This window comes from Polypterus senegalus, chromosome 1 (assembly GCF_016835505.1).
Source record: "Polypterus senegalus isolate Bchr_013 chromosome 1, ASM1683550v1, whole genome shotgun sequence".
Classification (NCBI taxonomy): domain Eukaryota; kingdom Metazoa; phylum Chordata; class Cladistia; order Polypteriformes; family Polypteridae; genus Polypterus; species Polypterus senegalus.
Window position 1 is genome coordinate 77,083,365 of NC_053154.1, and position 15,563 is coordinate 77,098,927.

The 15,563-nt window shown below is 36.5% G+C and overlaps 1 protein-coding gene across 1 annotated transcript in view; it reads right to left on the bottom strand.

Moving 5' to 3' along the window:
- Window positions 1-15,263, bottom strand: part of ntrk1 (neurotrophic tyrosine kinase, receptor, type 1) — a 105,132-nt gene extending 89,869 nt beyond the window's left edge. The window contains exon 1 of the mRNA XM_039740513.1: window positions 14,972-15,263. Within this exon, the coding sequence (XP_039596447.1) occupies window positions 14,972-15,156 (185 nt within the window). The 5' untranslated portion in view covers window positions 15,157-15,263. The remainder of the gene's footprint in view (window positions 1-14,971) is intronic.
- Window positions 15,264-15,563: the final 300 nt, after the last annotated feature.

Consider the following 15,563-nt stretch of genomic DNA (forward strand, 5'->3'; position numbering starts at 1 on the left):
TATTTTTGTCTGTCCACCTAACCTGCATGTCTTTGGACTGTGGGAGGAAACCCATACAGACACAGGGAGAACATGCAAACTCCATGCAGGGGGGACCTGGGATACAAACCCTGTTTTCCTTACTGTGAGGCAGCAACACCTCCACTATGCCACCGTGCCTCCCCTGGAACTGAGTTGTATTGTGCAGAAAATCAAGATAATATTTGTTTCAAATATTTGAAGTGCATCAGCTTTGTTTTCATTTTGGCTGTCTCGTTCCAACACACTCAAGTTAACTGCAACTCAGAAGATTTCGAATTTGACTAAAACATAAGCAACAGTTTCAGGATATTATACTCTGCACACATGACAACACTAATACTACTACATTCTGTTTATTCTTAGAAATCATTTTTGTATAGTGCCTTTCAAAGTAAGCACTAAAAGATTATTTTATGGAACAATACTAAACCCTCAGGACTGTATGTTATCTGCTTGAGACCACAGGGCAGTTGTACTTTATTGATTATGCATCTGACGTTCCCAAGGGGTCCATTCTAATCACTTGATTTTTTCCATCTCTGTGCTTCCCTCAGGTCTTGTTATTTTGCTTCATGGTTGGTGTTGTGGGGAGAATTGAGTAGTCAGATGATATGCAGCTTTATCAGTAAACTATAGTACGTTATATTGTGCCCTTTCAAATGCATTATATGTCACTGTGGTTTTCTGTGAAAATCATAATGGAAAAGACACAAATAAGAGAATACTACAAATAACAGAGTGTTTAACACAGTATGTTGGAATAACATTTAAAATTCTGGATGATTGCTAGGGATGTTTCATGGCAGTAGAACTGTTACAGGCTTTTTTTTTTTTAAATTTGAGTGCTATTTATACAGACGTCTTTGCATTTATGTAGAGCATACTTGTCAGACTGAGATCCTTAAGGGCTGCACAGGCTGCAGGTTTTCTTTTCTGCCATTTTCCTGATTCTTCGATTTCTGATTCTAATCTTATCATAAAGAGTGAGGTACCAACTTCCAACACTGCACTCTAAGTGACACATAGATTTGTACAGCACATAAAGTACAGTTTAAAAGAGGCAAAGTGAAGATATATATATATATATATGAAGATAAATATATATATATATATATACTGTATATATAAACATTTAGCAAAAATTAAGAAAATTAAGGACCATTAACATTAAAACTGAGCTAATGCTTCAACCAAAATATTCATTACTAAGGTTCTTGGGAGATGTGAGGCAATAAATAATATTTAGCTAAAGGGAAGACTACTTGTATGAGATATGGAGCCCTAATAGAGAATCTAGATTGGAATATGATGGTACCTCAACCTGATATTATGTGAAATACATTATAATGCAGAAAAAAATATTGGATTTTGAAGTAAGATTACTTTTGATGTTGCTCTTAGAGAGGCATTTTACAAATTTTGAGCTGCTTATAATTTGTACAGAAGGAGTTTAATGAAATCATTTCCATGCCTTTACTATACAGACTCCTTTAAGCAAAGCCAGTCCTAGTTATCTGCTATGTCTGCTGCATTTCATTGCTGTTAAATGTCTAATGACTGTAATCCTGGATAACCCAAATGCCTTATTGTTTAGTAAAGACAAGACTCTTGGGCAGGTGGCAATGTATCATATTTGCATGAGTCACTCAGCATGAACTAAGCATATGTGTCTTAAGAAGAAAAGGTGATTTTGTCCCGAATTCATGCTCAGCTGTTCCAGCAATACACCCCCAATCACTATTTTCCCAGAAAACACCTTCATAAAATGCGATATAAAGCACTCAGGAACACGTTTCAAACCAACAAGACAAGAGTAACGCTGGATACTGTAATTGTTCATGCTCTTTTGTAAGACTATTTTACACATAGACCTGTCATTTGGCTGACGTTCCAGTGACTTCATGATGTCTTTAAACAATGTGCTTCAGCTCAGCCCTCTGTGCCTTAGATGTTGTGTTGTGGAGCTTCAGGCTCCTTTCATTTCTGCTTTATTGGCCACACAAAGCAGCCTTCAACAGTCAGCACTCTGCTGTACATACTCACCATGCTTTTTGTTCTGCTCCTAAATGAGGTTGGTGTTATTTGGGAGTTTATACGTGAAGATGATTGAAACCATTTTTAAAGTTCTACTTGGACATATTGCTATATTATATATATATATATATTTCCATTGTGACATTTGGCTAGGGCCATCAAACGGCCAGGACACCTGCTGGGTGGAAGGACTGCAGGAAAGACCTTGTGGATGTCACTATTGTCCCCAAGTGCAGCCCCCCTGGTTTGCTACAGCACCGTGAATCCCCGCAGGGCATGTTGGGAGTTGTAGTTTGGAGCAGCCCAGTTGGGCTCTGTGGGTTCCGCCAGAGGGTGCTACAGGTGAAGTTGAGTAGTTGGAGGAACCACTTCCACCACACCCAGGAAGAGCAGCCAGAAGAAGGGCAAGAAACACCTGTAGCACTTCCAGGGACATTATAGAAGGAGCCGCCTTACCACGAGTCGAGGAGTCAGAGTCGGGAGGTGGAGGACAAAGGTTAGAGCAGGAGTGGAAGCAACAGAGAAAGAGAGAGAAAGAAAGAAGGACTGTATTGTGTGGTGTTTGGTGCTTTGTGTACTGTGCGGTGAAGTGGGGAGCAAGAGAAAACCACTTAAATAAAATGTGTGCAATTGGAAAAGACTTGTGTCTCATCCTGCACGTATTGGGGTTTGCGGAGCTGTACGCCCCTGGTGGTCAACACTATTTAAATAAAGAAATATTTAGTAATGAATGACTCAGTTACAAAGAAAACAGCAGATTAGTTTGGCCTTTCACACTGTATTTGCAGAGTCCCCCTTAGGCATTGCCATTGTTCTGATCCAATGCTCTCAAATTCCCTGCTCTGTTTCTCTATGGCTATAGCTGCAGACTACAATCCCAACATGGAAAGAGTTAGGACAGTATATAGAATGCAGTGATTTCAAAATTCACTTTCACTTGTAATCCATCACAAAGGCATTTAATGTTTAGCCTGGTCAACTTCCTTTTTTTGGGATGGGACAAGTTAGGGTCAATAATGAGTTGAAACAAACAGTGAAAAGAATGATATAAGTAGAACTAGATGATGTTGAACAGGTGATCATACTTTGGTATAAAATCCGCATCCAGTAAGGTCTAGTCCTTTAGGAGCAAAGATGAGCTGAGGATAGCCAATTGTGCCTCAAAAGTATAAGAAAAGTTTAAAAACAATGGTTCTCAAACACACATTGTGGGGATTCTGGTAGTGCAAGTGTATAATATAATTAAAAGATTCACAAAATCTGGACACATTCTAGTGCATAAAGGGTAAGGGTGCAAGCCAAAGCCAAGTGCTTGTGATTTCCAATCCCTCCCACGTTTATCAAGTAACTGAATATGTAGTTACATCCACAAATGCCAGGTACAACTGTACTATGCAAAAAGGAAGCCATATGTTAGCAGTGCCCAGAAGCACCATCAATATGTCTGGGCTCGGAAGAATCTTGGATGGACCATCAAAACAGTGGAACAGTGTATTGTGGTCAAACAAATCAATATAATTTAGGTCTTATTTGGAAGAAATGCATATTGTGTCTTGCAGACCAAAGAAGAAAAGGACCATCCAGACTGTTACTAGCTACAAGTCCAGAAGCTAGCGCCTGTGATGGTATGGGGTTCTGTCAGGCCCTTGGGCAATAGTATTTTGCATTTCTGTGAAGGCACCATTAATATTGCAAAGTACATACAGATTTCTGAGTAACATATACTGCCTTTATGATGACATCTCTTCCATGGACACACATGCATATTTTAGCAAAACAATACAAAACCACCTTCTGCTCACATTACAAAGATCTGGCAGCATAGGAAGATGGTGTGGGTGCTTGACTAGTCTGCCTACAGTCCTGACCTGCCCCCAGTTGAGGATGTGTGGTGCATTTTGAAAAAGAAATCTGGCAACAAAGATCACATTCTGTTGCACACCTTAAGACTTGTTTGCAAGAAGAATGGATAATATTACACCTGAATACTCAATAAATTGATGTTTTCAGTATGGAAATGTGTATTAACTGTTATGAGAAGGACAGGCAAAAGTGGTAAATTCTATACTGTCCAAATTTTCTTTTGGGATATGTTACAAATATCAAAATCAACATTTTTGTAAAAACAATAACATTCATTAGTTGTAACATCAAATAATGGGCTGTTATAATGTTTTCAGTTCAAAGACCATTTGCAACCATTTACTGATTTACTGCTTTCTGTTTTTATTTGCATTTTCCATAGTTGGGGTTGTGTGTCAAAAACAGTTAACAGATACGAGCATAACAAAAAAGTAAAAAGAATGTAGTTCAGATTAAAGCCCCAAAGAAACCAACGCACTATGTAGTGGTAGTAGTAAACTTCAAAACTCTGTCAGTGATTGATACTATTGTAAAAAAAGAAATTTCAGAACAGGAAGGGATCTCTTGCAGTCCCATAGGAAAGAAAAAATCAAAAAAAAGAGATATCCTTAATATCTTTTTGGTTTCTCCTAGACAACAAGATCAGAAAGAAATACAACAGAGACATATTCTTTGTCTTATGCTACTCAGATTTTTCTCCTGACAAAAAAATAAAACAGTAGTCTCACAAGTATCTCCTCTTGAGTTTCAGCAGAGATCTCAGCAAAGTTACACAACGGGATCAGCTTTTCAAAGTAGTGTCTTGACATTTTTTTTTGCAGGTTGAAAGTATTTGCATTGTGTGTTCAGTAATACGAGGGATGTTCAAAAGGTGTCTGCACTGTTTTTTAACTCTATGTATTCAGATTTTCAAAAACGAATTACATCATTTTTCTATAGTACTAGGGTGTTGTACCATGTTAGCCATTATGAATGTAGTGAAAAGTCAAGCAAAATGACATCTGTTATTTTCATCTCTTTTCTACATAGTCATCTTCGTTTGCAATGCACTTTTCCCAACTTTTTAATGCCCAATTACTACTCCTCCCACCTTCACCGTTTCCAACAAAAATATAAAAGTACGGAAAGTTTTTGAATGTCCCGCATATGTGGTGAAATGTAAGGACAGCCACTTGTGGTAATAAAACACTTTACTACAATAAAATAAATGTAGGCCTTGCTTCTGAATAATACTATTAGTTGCTCTAATTTATATTGCTATGCTACAATTAGATTACAGTTATTCTGGAAGATAAGGCAGGCAATATGACATAGTGGTTAAGATCTTGGACTTCAAACCCTTAGGTTAGGTGTTTTAATCTCACTACTGCCACCATATAACTATGAACAAGCCACTTAATCTGCCTGTGCCCCAACTGGAAAACAAAAGAAATATAACCAATCATATTTCCTATGTTGTAATTCTTGGATAAAGGAATCAATCCAACAATAAGTAAACAGTGTGAAGTCTTGAAAAAGATTATAACACATTGGAAAGAGACTTCACAAAATGTTACATGCTTTTCAAGCTAAATTCTCAATTTTGACTCCTTTTGCCTAAGTTGTGTTTCATGTCTCCTTTTTATCTAAAGTTTTTTCTTTCTTCTTGAAAGATGCTGAGAAATTAGTTCACGCTTTTGTTTTCAGTCGACTAGATTACTGTAACGCACTCCTCTCAGGACTACCCAAAAAAGACATAAATCGTTTGCAACGAGTGCAGAATGCAGCTGCTAGAATCCTAACTAGGAAAAGAAAATCCGAACACATTTCTCCAGTTTTAATATCACTACACTGGTTGCCTGTGTCATTCAGGATTGACTTTAAAATTCTGCTTATGGTTTATAAAGCCTTAAATAATCTCGCCCCATCTTATATATCGAAATGTCTGACACCCTATATTCCAAATCGTAACCTTAGATCCTCAAATGAGTGTCTCCTTAGAATTCCAAAAGCAAAACTTAAAAGAAGTGGTGAGGCGGCCTTCTGCTTTTATGCACCTAAAATATGGAATAGCCTGCCAATAGGAATTTGCCAGGCTAATACAGTGGAGCACTTTAAAAAACTGCTGAAAACACATTACTTTAACATGACTTTCTCATAACTTCACCTTCATTTAATCCTGATAATCTGTATGTTCAATTCATCATAATAACTATTCATGGTGGCTCTAAAATCCATACTGACCCCAACTCTCTTTTCTGTTTCTTTTTCCGGTTTCTTTGTGGTGGCGGCCGGCACCACCTCCACCTACTCAAAGCATCATGATGCTCCAGCATTGATGGACTAACAGCCAGAAGTCTGCATGACCATCATCATCAAGTCCTTCCATGAGAACCCTAAATCCAAAGAAGACTGTTTCATTTATGTTAGGTAGAATGCCCAGAGGAGACTGGGCGGTCTAATGGTCTGGAATCCCTACAAATTTTATTTTTTTCTCCAGCCGTCTGGAGTTTTTTTGGGTTTTTTTTTCTTTCCACCCTGGCCATCGGACCTAACTCTTATTCTATGTTACTTAATGTTGATTTATTTTACTTTCTTACTCTGTCTTTTATTTTTCTATTCTTCATGATGTAAAGCACTTTGAGCTACATTTTTTGTATGAAAATGTGTTATATAAATAAATGTTGTTGTTCTAAGAAATCTTAGGAGAAACATCTGTGACAAAGTTGATTCTTGAATGAAACATAAATGAGAAGCTTTTTTAAGTCTCTCGAGCCATCAATGAGCAAACTTTGAACAGTTACATTTTCCCCATGGGATGTTATTTTGACATGGATCTTTGGTTGTGTCAACACTTTAGCAGCAATTTATTGAGCCAACTGTAATTATCTGACAATTTATCAAGAAGCCCAATATTGTACTAATCAAAAGACAGTTAACTGTATGAAAATAAATATTGTATGACTGGAGAGTCAACAGGTGAACCAAAGACAAAGTAGTCTACTGTATAAAATTTATAGGCCCTTGTAAAATTTTATAAAAACTGCCATCCTCTATTAGATGTCTTCTCATTAATTTAAAGCTCTGTTGCATTTTTGATAATGAATGTTTATTTATCTTTCAGAGTGAGCCCCCATTGGTATTATCTTAGGTTGTCTGCCGGTAATGGCATGATAAAGTGACCAGGAAATGAAAAACTTGTATGGGAGAAGTCAGGGAGATAGGCTTGGTTCTGAATACTAGGAGAAATCAAAATATTGCTCGTCAAGTACAAAATACAAGACAAGTATCTTAGACAAAAAGGCAAGAAAAAGGTCCTGAAACTAACTTGTTTTAACCCAGACTGAGTAAGAACAAATGGGTCCGTATTTTGTAGCAAATCCAATACTCAGATAGCAGAAGCTATGCCTCATCATCTTCTACAGGTGGGATGAAATTAAATGACATGTCATGTGACCAGCTCTGGGAATAGAAACTGTAAACAATATGGCCACTGCCATGCAACGATCAATACAAAATGGTGGTGAACATGAAAACAAAATGGCATGGCCAAAATAATGATAAAGTATTTTCAAACAAAATGCACAAACACAAAACGCACATCATTGTATTCTAGGAGTTCATATAACTAGAAAATAATACCGACCATTTAACTGAGGCTGCTAGAGTCTCAAAAAAACACTGGAACAGCACAGTTACTGTAACATCAGCTCCATTTATGATAGAGCTCATATTGAAAGGTGTTATAGGAAAAACAAACAGACCTCATCTGACTGAGACAAAACAGCAGTTTGTAAGCAGCAAGTCAGTGCAGTTCTGTCATCTCATAGGTTCATCAGCTCTTAGAATTAAATTCACCTGGCCTCATTCAAAGTAATTTACATACAATTATCATTTTAAAATAATTTAAAAAATATAGTAAATTTATAAATAATATTTATAATTTTAGTGATCAATGGCTGACTGCCATTAGGTTCCATCAGGCCCTTCTGGCTCCTCTGCAACTGTCACTGCCCTTCCTCTCCTCTCCAACTGTCACTGCCACGTCTAGGTGTTGAGAACACAAATAACAACCATAAATCGGCTGAGTCTTATCTTACCGTGATGAACCACATTAAGTTTTATAATGGAACTCCACTCTCACTTCAGCCAATGTCTTCAGCCTTATTTATAATAGAATACAATTATACAATATAATTTATTTTTGTATAGTCCAAAATCATACAAGAAGTACCGCAATGGGATTTAATGGGGCCTGCCTTTTGACAGCCCCCCAAGCCTTGACTCTCTAAGAAGACAATGAAAAACTCCCAAAAAACCCTTGAAGGGAAAAAAAAATAGAAGAAACCTTGGGAAAGGCAGTTCAAAGATAAACCCCTTTCCAGTTACGTTGGGTTTGCAGTGCGTATAAAAATAAGGGGGTAAATACAATACAATACACAGAACAGAACACAAGTAATCCTCAATACAATATAACAGTGCAATGGAAATATTAGAGCGCAGAATTCAACAGTAGATGATATCACATAATACGATTTGCTGCCAATTGCTTTATCATTTAACATTATGAAGCATGCCATTGATATCAAGATTTTAAGACACTTTACATTTTAACAAGAAAATGCCAAAAGGAACCATTTGGTATGTTAAGCTTCGGGAAGAGAGTATAAAAACTATAACACTATTATTATTACAAAATTATGGACAGTTTCAAAATGATCTAGTTTAGCAAACTACAGATACTGAACCTGAAGGGATATCACTTACCTTAGTGCTTTTCACAGAAAAATTGCAAATGTATTTTTAAAATTAAATAATGCTACAAGGTATAAATAGATATATCACCATACTCGGTGTTGAAACAAAAACAAAAGGGCATGTGTTTTCAAATACAAATTACTTTACTAATATTGATTTAGATGCACTTCATTCTTTTAAAATCAAATAAACAGTGAAGAGTTTAGAGATATATCCTTACTAATTTAAAAACGATCTGATTGAATTTAAAACGTCCATCTGCCCATTTACTAAACGCACTTAATCCTGAGTCAGTATTTCAGCACAATCCAGATAAAGTACAATGTAGAATACAGCCAAAAACCTGAAAAGCTCTCTGCTAAACTCTGGAATATTCTCAACACATGATGTTTTTCACAAAGTTTTGAAAATCTTGTTTTCTCTGAGATATGAGCTTTGAATATTGAATAATTTAAGCAGTGTTCTCTCTTTCCAATTTTCTGTTTTGACACACATTAAATGACAAATCTAGACAGCAGCATGTGACTGACTCCATGCATCTCCATGTTCATATATACAGAACCTACTGAAGGTTTAAAAGTGAAAAGATTGGGATTGTCACTGTTTAGTTTGTTCAGAGTTTGAATAACCTTTCACAATGTATAAATGCATCACATTTAGGAAAAAGTGTATAATAACTTTGGCAAATGGAGCCTATACCAGTAGTATAAGGGGAAAACAAAAAACAGCCTGGGACTGGGTATCAGTACATTGCAGAAAATAAAATAATACAAGATAAAACTGTTGTGCTCCATTTACAGTAGACAGACACAATATTAAGCATTCGTCAGTGTAAAAAAGCTTAATGGAAACCAACATGAACTGTAACAAACTAAATAATGAGTGAAATACAGTATTTCAAGTTTACTTTTAGTATAATAATAATTTATAGATGACATTTTGGCTTTATTTCCAGTTCCACTTCCTTTCTTAACCACTTATCCCAGGGCACAGTCATGGGGCAGCTAGAGCACATACCACCAATTATCATGCCAACTTAGACAATGCCAATCCACCTAACTGCCTGTGACGATGTGGGTTCTGGCTCCACACTCCCATTGCTGTTCAGGAGCCCTTCAACCCAACACCGTCGGTAATGTTACCGATTGAGCTAGTCAGTGGAGGCAATAAATTGAGCATCTGAGCAAGGGGATGGTTGAAAAAGTGCAGCAGTGCTTTTATTTAAAGAAACAATCAACAAAACAAAATGTTCATAATCAAGTGCAGTTCCAAAGTGCTCCAATAAATAATCCATAAAATAAAAACGTGGAGGTTAAAATCAATAAGAAAAACAATCCTTTAAAACGAGAGGTAAAATGATCAGGAAGCAGTCTTAAAACAACAACAACTCTGGTGCTTCTTTTCTGTATGCGTCTCACCTGCTTATCCCGTTCGGGCTTAGCAACAGGTAAGACGCTCTCTGCAACTGCTTTCCTCTACACACACACCCACGAGACTGGAGACCTCCCGATCCCTGGCTTCGGTTTGGCTCTCATTCCAATCCCCGAGACTTAGTTTCCATCCAATGGCCAGGACGCACACATTGGGGACTCCACCACCAAGTCTCCCGACTTCCGCTGCCTTTCCACGGTCTTCTGCGGCTCGTCGCTTTCCTCTGGTCACTCCCGCTACGTGGTCGCTCAGCTGGAGCAACATCAACTCAAACACCTGGGTGTCGGCCTAACACCCAGTTAACATGCAGCTACCCAGGAGCGCTCATTCGCTCACCACACGCTCCGAGTGTCTGTCTCTCCTGCACCGCGTGCTTCCTCACTCGCTCCCTACAACCTCGTCCTCTTCCTTTCTCTCCTCTCATTCCTCTCTCTTCTATTCCTCTCTCTTCTTCTCCTCATTACTTCTCCCTTTTTCTCCTTCCTTCCTCTCCCGACTGACTCGCGCTTCTTTTAAATGGAGAAGGACCATGACAGCTGTAACCTATTAGCCACGGGAGCAATCACAGATGTGGGCAGTTCCTCACCTGTGCACTCGCCCACTCGCCATGGCCCAATGCCCTCTCGCTATGCCGCCGCGAGAGCGGGGATTATTTATTTAAAAATTAATGGCTTTTGCTCAGTAAGCTGTGGACCCACTATACCACACTGCCATGTTCTTGCAATGTGGCAGGTAACTGGAGCAACTTGAGGAAGCCCACATGGACCCAGGGAGAACATCCACACACTGAGCACCAGGGACATGAACCCCAGTCTCTTTGCTGCTTGGCATCATGCTACCACTGCACCACCATGCTGCCAATGATGGATTATGAACTTTTTAATGCACTCAATATTATAAATCATGCTAAGTGTAAGCAATTTAGTACTCATGAGGGAAATACTTCATCTCACTAAAATATGCAAACTGCTACTGTGTTTTTGATGACTGAAACTGAATTATCTTAGTCTGTAAAAAGAGACTCATTATATAATCCTCTTCTAAAACTCAAAATTCACTCACTTAATGCATATAACTACCAGCAAAAATATAAAGGGGAATGTTATTTTATGTGTCTTTATCATTGTTAATCAGAATTACATGCATTGTGAAAAATGCCAAACGTGGCAAGTTGAAACAGCATACAGTAACTAAGTCACATAACGTACAGAACAGTTAGTATGGTTACTTCAAAACAGAAATGAAAGAACTGTATGCATAGTACTTGAATGCTTGTCCCAAGTGTAGTGTTCATTCATTACGAAAAAGAAGAGAGCAATTACAGACTACAGGGCCTTTGAAATATGAGCATTATAGGCTCACATCCCCTTGTATATTAGTAACTCTTCCATTTTTTATACCTGCTTATTACATATCATGGTTACAGAATAGTTTCCAGTTTGTCACAATGTATGCTCACATACACCAGATCAGTTTAGAAATGTGCTTGATGACAGGAACGAAGTACGTGAAGGAAAACTTGGAAGAGCATGAGGTAAGCAAATAAACTCCTTAGAGAAGAATCAAGCGCTAAAGATGATCATGAAATAGTCTGCTTTAATTCCAATGTCACACAACAGAAAACCATTTAACAATAGATTATTTGTTTAACTATAATTATGAATAATTATTATGTTTAATGTCTTTGCTCTAAATTGATAAATAGATGCCTTAAATAATAGATAGTTTATTATTATATTATGCTACAAACCATATGTCTACTCTGAAAAAAAATAAAAATTAGTTTTGGGAATTTGACACTGCAATAGTTCCAAAAATACAATTAACATAAATCCTCACTTGAACAAATTTTGAAAATATAACTTTAACACAAATACTCTTTTACTGTAATATTTTTATGTTTTTCTTTTCATACATAATAAAAGCAATAACCTTGCTTTGCATAGAAATAATATACTTATTAAATAAGACATCAGAAGATGAGATGCTTCTGGCCTCAAACCGACCAAAACCGTCTTATCTTTTATGTTAGTAAAAATCTTCCTAAGGACATCTCCATTTGTGAGCATGTGAATATGAGTTTGGGCTTTGTAATTATGTTGATATCATTTATAGTGTAATTACTGCTGAAGCACTGAATAGTCAATTCAACTTTTTAACATGTCTTTTGTTTAGTTGCATTGGCAGTCCTCGTCTAAAGGATATGCGTCAACCCCTGGAAGTGGAATACAAGACTTCAGGTTGATGGGAGCCTTTTAGCAACTACAAATCTTAGCACTTTCTGTTACTTTGAGTGTTCTAAAATGCAATCTCAATTAATGCTATTAATGTAAGTGGTTGTATTAAAAATTGCATTTGTGCTCTCAGACTACTATAACATTTATTCAGTTCTGCACAAAGCCTTAATGTATTGTACTTGTATTAATGTGACTGGCAGATGTTTTGTGTTTGTGAACGTTTTTTTTTTTTTTTAGCTGTGAATAAACTATTTATTTAAAGAAAATAGTTACACATATAGTTTTTTTAAAACTTATTAACCTGTCACTAGTCTTTAATCTATCTATCTGTTTTTTAACAATTATCAAAGAATCAACAACCATTTAATGAAAAGGCAACTCTCTAGCAATGAAAGTCCTGGGTTGGGCAAAAGATAACGGTTAAAGAATTTTTTTTAGTGATGCTAATTTTTTCCAAGCCATGTTTAATAGATTCACAAAGGCAACTGTGTAGAAGAGCTCAATACACATCTGTGTTTAGGGGTTCACACAGCAACACGTGGGGACACCGCAGCAATCTGAATTGCTTGAAAGATCTAACCCTAACTCTAACCCTACAGAACTAGCCCTCCAAAGAACATAGAATTTGGAATAAGAGCTTTAATGATGGAGGAAGGAAGTTCAGAGATGTAAGGAGAAGAAGAAGAAGAAGAGATTGTCCTGCTATGGCCAAGTGGACCAGCCACCCCACAGAGTCCACAGGAATGTTTGTGTTTAGTTAGGCACTGAAGGCTTAGGTTTTGTTTTTTTGTTTTTTTTTACCCTATTGCCTTCTGTAACCTTCATCCTGCTGTAAATGTTGCTTCATGTGTTGATAAATGTGCTTGTTTTGGTGATCAACTCTAGACTACCTCACGCTGTCTATTAGAAAAATTTTAAACAAATAAATATAAATAACTAACATGCAGAAGTTCAACCATACTCATTATACAATTTGAAGTAGTAAATTTAAATATTTTAAAAGCATTCAAAATTAAAACAAAACAGACCATATTCTGCATATGATGTAATAGACAAAAATGTTTTGTTTTTTTTGAAGTTATAATACTTTATGGAGCTGGCCTGTGAACTCAATATATTTATTGTGTGATCCAGTATCACTAAAAGTTTTAAAGGATTGTGCCTTAATTATGAACTATTCTGTGTGTTCACAACACATCATTAACTCACATATAATGCAAGATTTACAACTTATTTTTTTGTAAAGCGCTCTTCACTGAGTGCAGGCACAGAGCGGTGTGAACAATTCTCAGTTAAAATATAGTTAAATATAGTATAGATTATGCTAATTATCAAGTTCAGAACTGATACACATAGAAACACACAAAGAACAAGGAAGAAACTGATTAAACATAAATGGAACCCAACAATATCTGTCCATTGATTAATTAATGAAGATAATTTGTGATTGTTCTCCTGCAAGTACAATGAAACTTCTTCATATAGGCTTATAGATTCATTGTAATTTAAAAGTGTAATTTAAGTGTTTGAAGTATCTTTATTATACCATTTAAAATATTCAAGTATATTATCAAGGCTTACATATTTACTCTGATATCCCTTCGTTGTGTTTTTCCTGTGAATCTTTTGATAACTACTGACAGTTATTTACAGTGTACCATACAACTCTGGGTTTATCTCTTTTAGAATTTTAAATGTTTTTCTGTAAGTTATATAACTATTAAAGTATTCAATATCTGGTAAGAACACTTTTTTCATGGGGTAGGCTTAAAATGCAAATATATTTTCATTACTAATCAAATGCTTATCATTGTTAAAATGTTAAAAAAATATAAGGACAATTTCCTTGAAGCCACTGCCAACAATAATTGCCAATCTTACTAATTTTTTCAGTAAGTGCTGTGCCAGAATGTCTTGATTGTGGAAAGGAAAACATTCTTTGATTCTTATCCAAAAACATTTTTTCTCCACTTTTCTTGTAAATATTGTAAAGTGCAATTTGTGAAGAAACTCTGTGCTTAATAAAGCATGTAATGATTTACTGAACGGCAGATACGACATGATGAATTTGGAGTCAAGCTTGGAAAATAAAGTAGCAGCACAATATCTCTGTGTTGTATTTTTGTAAAAATTGCTTACACTAAAAGCTGACAAGTATAAAGCATAGAGCAGAAGAAAATCACCTTTCTATTGATATTGATGTTTAAACTATAGTAATTACACAACAGCAGAAAAGAAAGCAATAAGCTTCTTGTACAAGCCCACCTCCTATTCATCTCTGAAGTTAGGAGAAAAAGATTTGTCACATTCTCACAGAACTATGTGACACCTCTTGGCACTTCATTATATGCTTTTTTTTTTGTTGTTTTATATTGACTAGGAAATCCCACACTGCAATTTAAAGTTATAAAGAGGAATAGATTGCTCTTCATTAGATTACTCTCTAAACAGACTTAATCATACTACGAGATAAAAACAAAGTATAAAGCCTGTCTTAAAATACTTTAGGCATAATAATGTTAAGCAACTTGTGCAGGGCAAACCAATAAAATTCAGGGTAACTTAATCCAAAAAAGATAACAAATTTAATTCTTGGTTTACATACATAAGGTGCAGGCAAAGAAGTAATTGAATAAAGTCATCCTTACATCTCTGTGATGTTCTCGCTGTCCTGGGAGGGTAGTGTTGGGACCATACTGATAGTGTCCGGTTCAAAACAATGCACAGAACTAATGGAACAACGGCATGTTTCTGGACACGCAAAGCTAAACGGGAGTATCAAAGCAAAAAAGGCCAAGATTAGGAATCTGTGCTCCTCAACTCCAGAAGCCATGTCTATGCCAGTCGGTCTTTAAAAGTCAGCCAGTTTGTCTATGCTTGAGTTGAAAATCTGTAATGTCCACTGTTGCCTGTGCTTTCTTCCATCTGTCACTAGTTGCTGCTCCGATAGTTCTGGGCAACTGCCGTGCTTTGAATAAATAGCTTGTTTAAAGAACACAGAGGCAGACGTCAGGCATTACCCTGGGGAGATGTGTGCAGCATCCCCTCTCTGCTAAAGGGAGGGGCCCTCTTTGAAGTGTCTTTATATCACTAAGGCTGTAATAGCTAGCTGATACTAGGAAAGTATTGGATGGAGAGCAATGGAAGCAGTAAACAGCATGGTTTAGAAGAATGTTAGCTTTATTTATTAAAAATTTAGAATGGGATTAGAGTCAGGCCAACCAAAGAGAAGTGTTATGC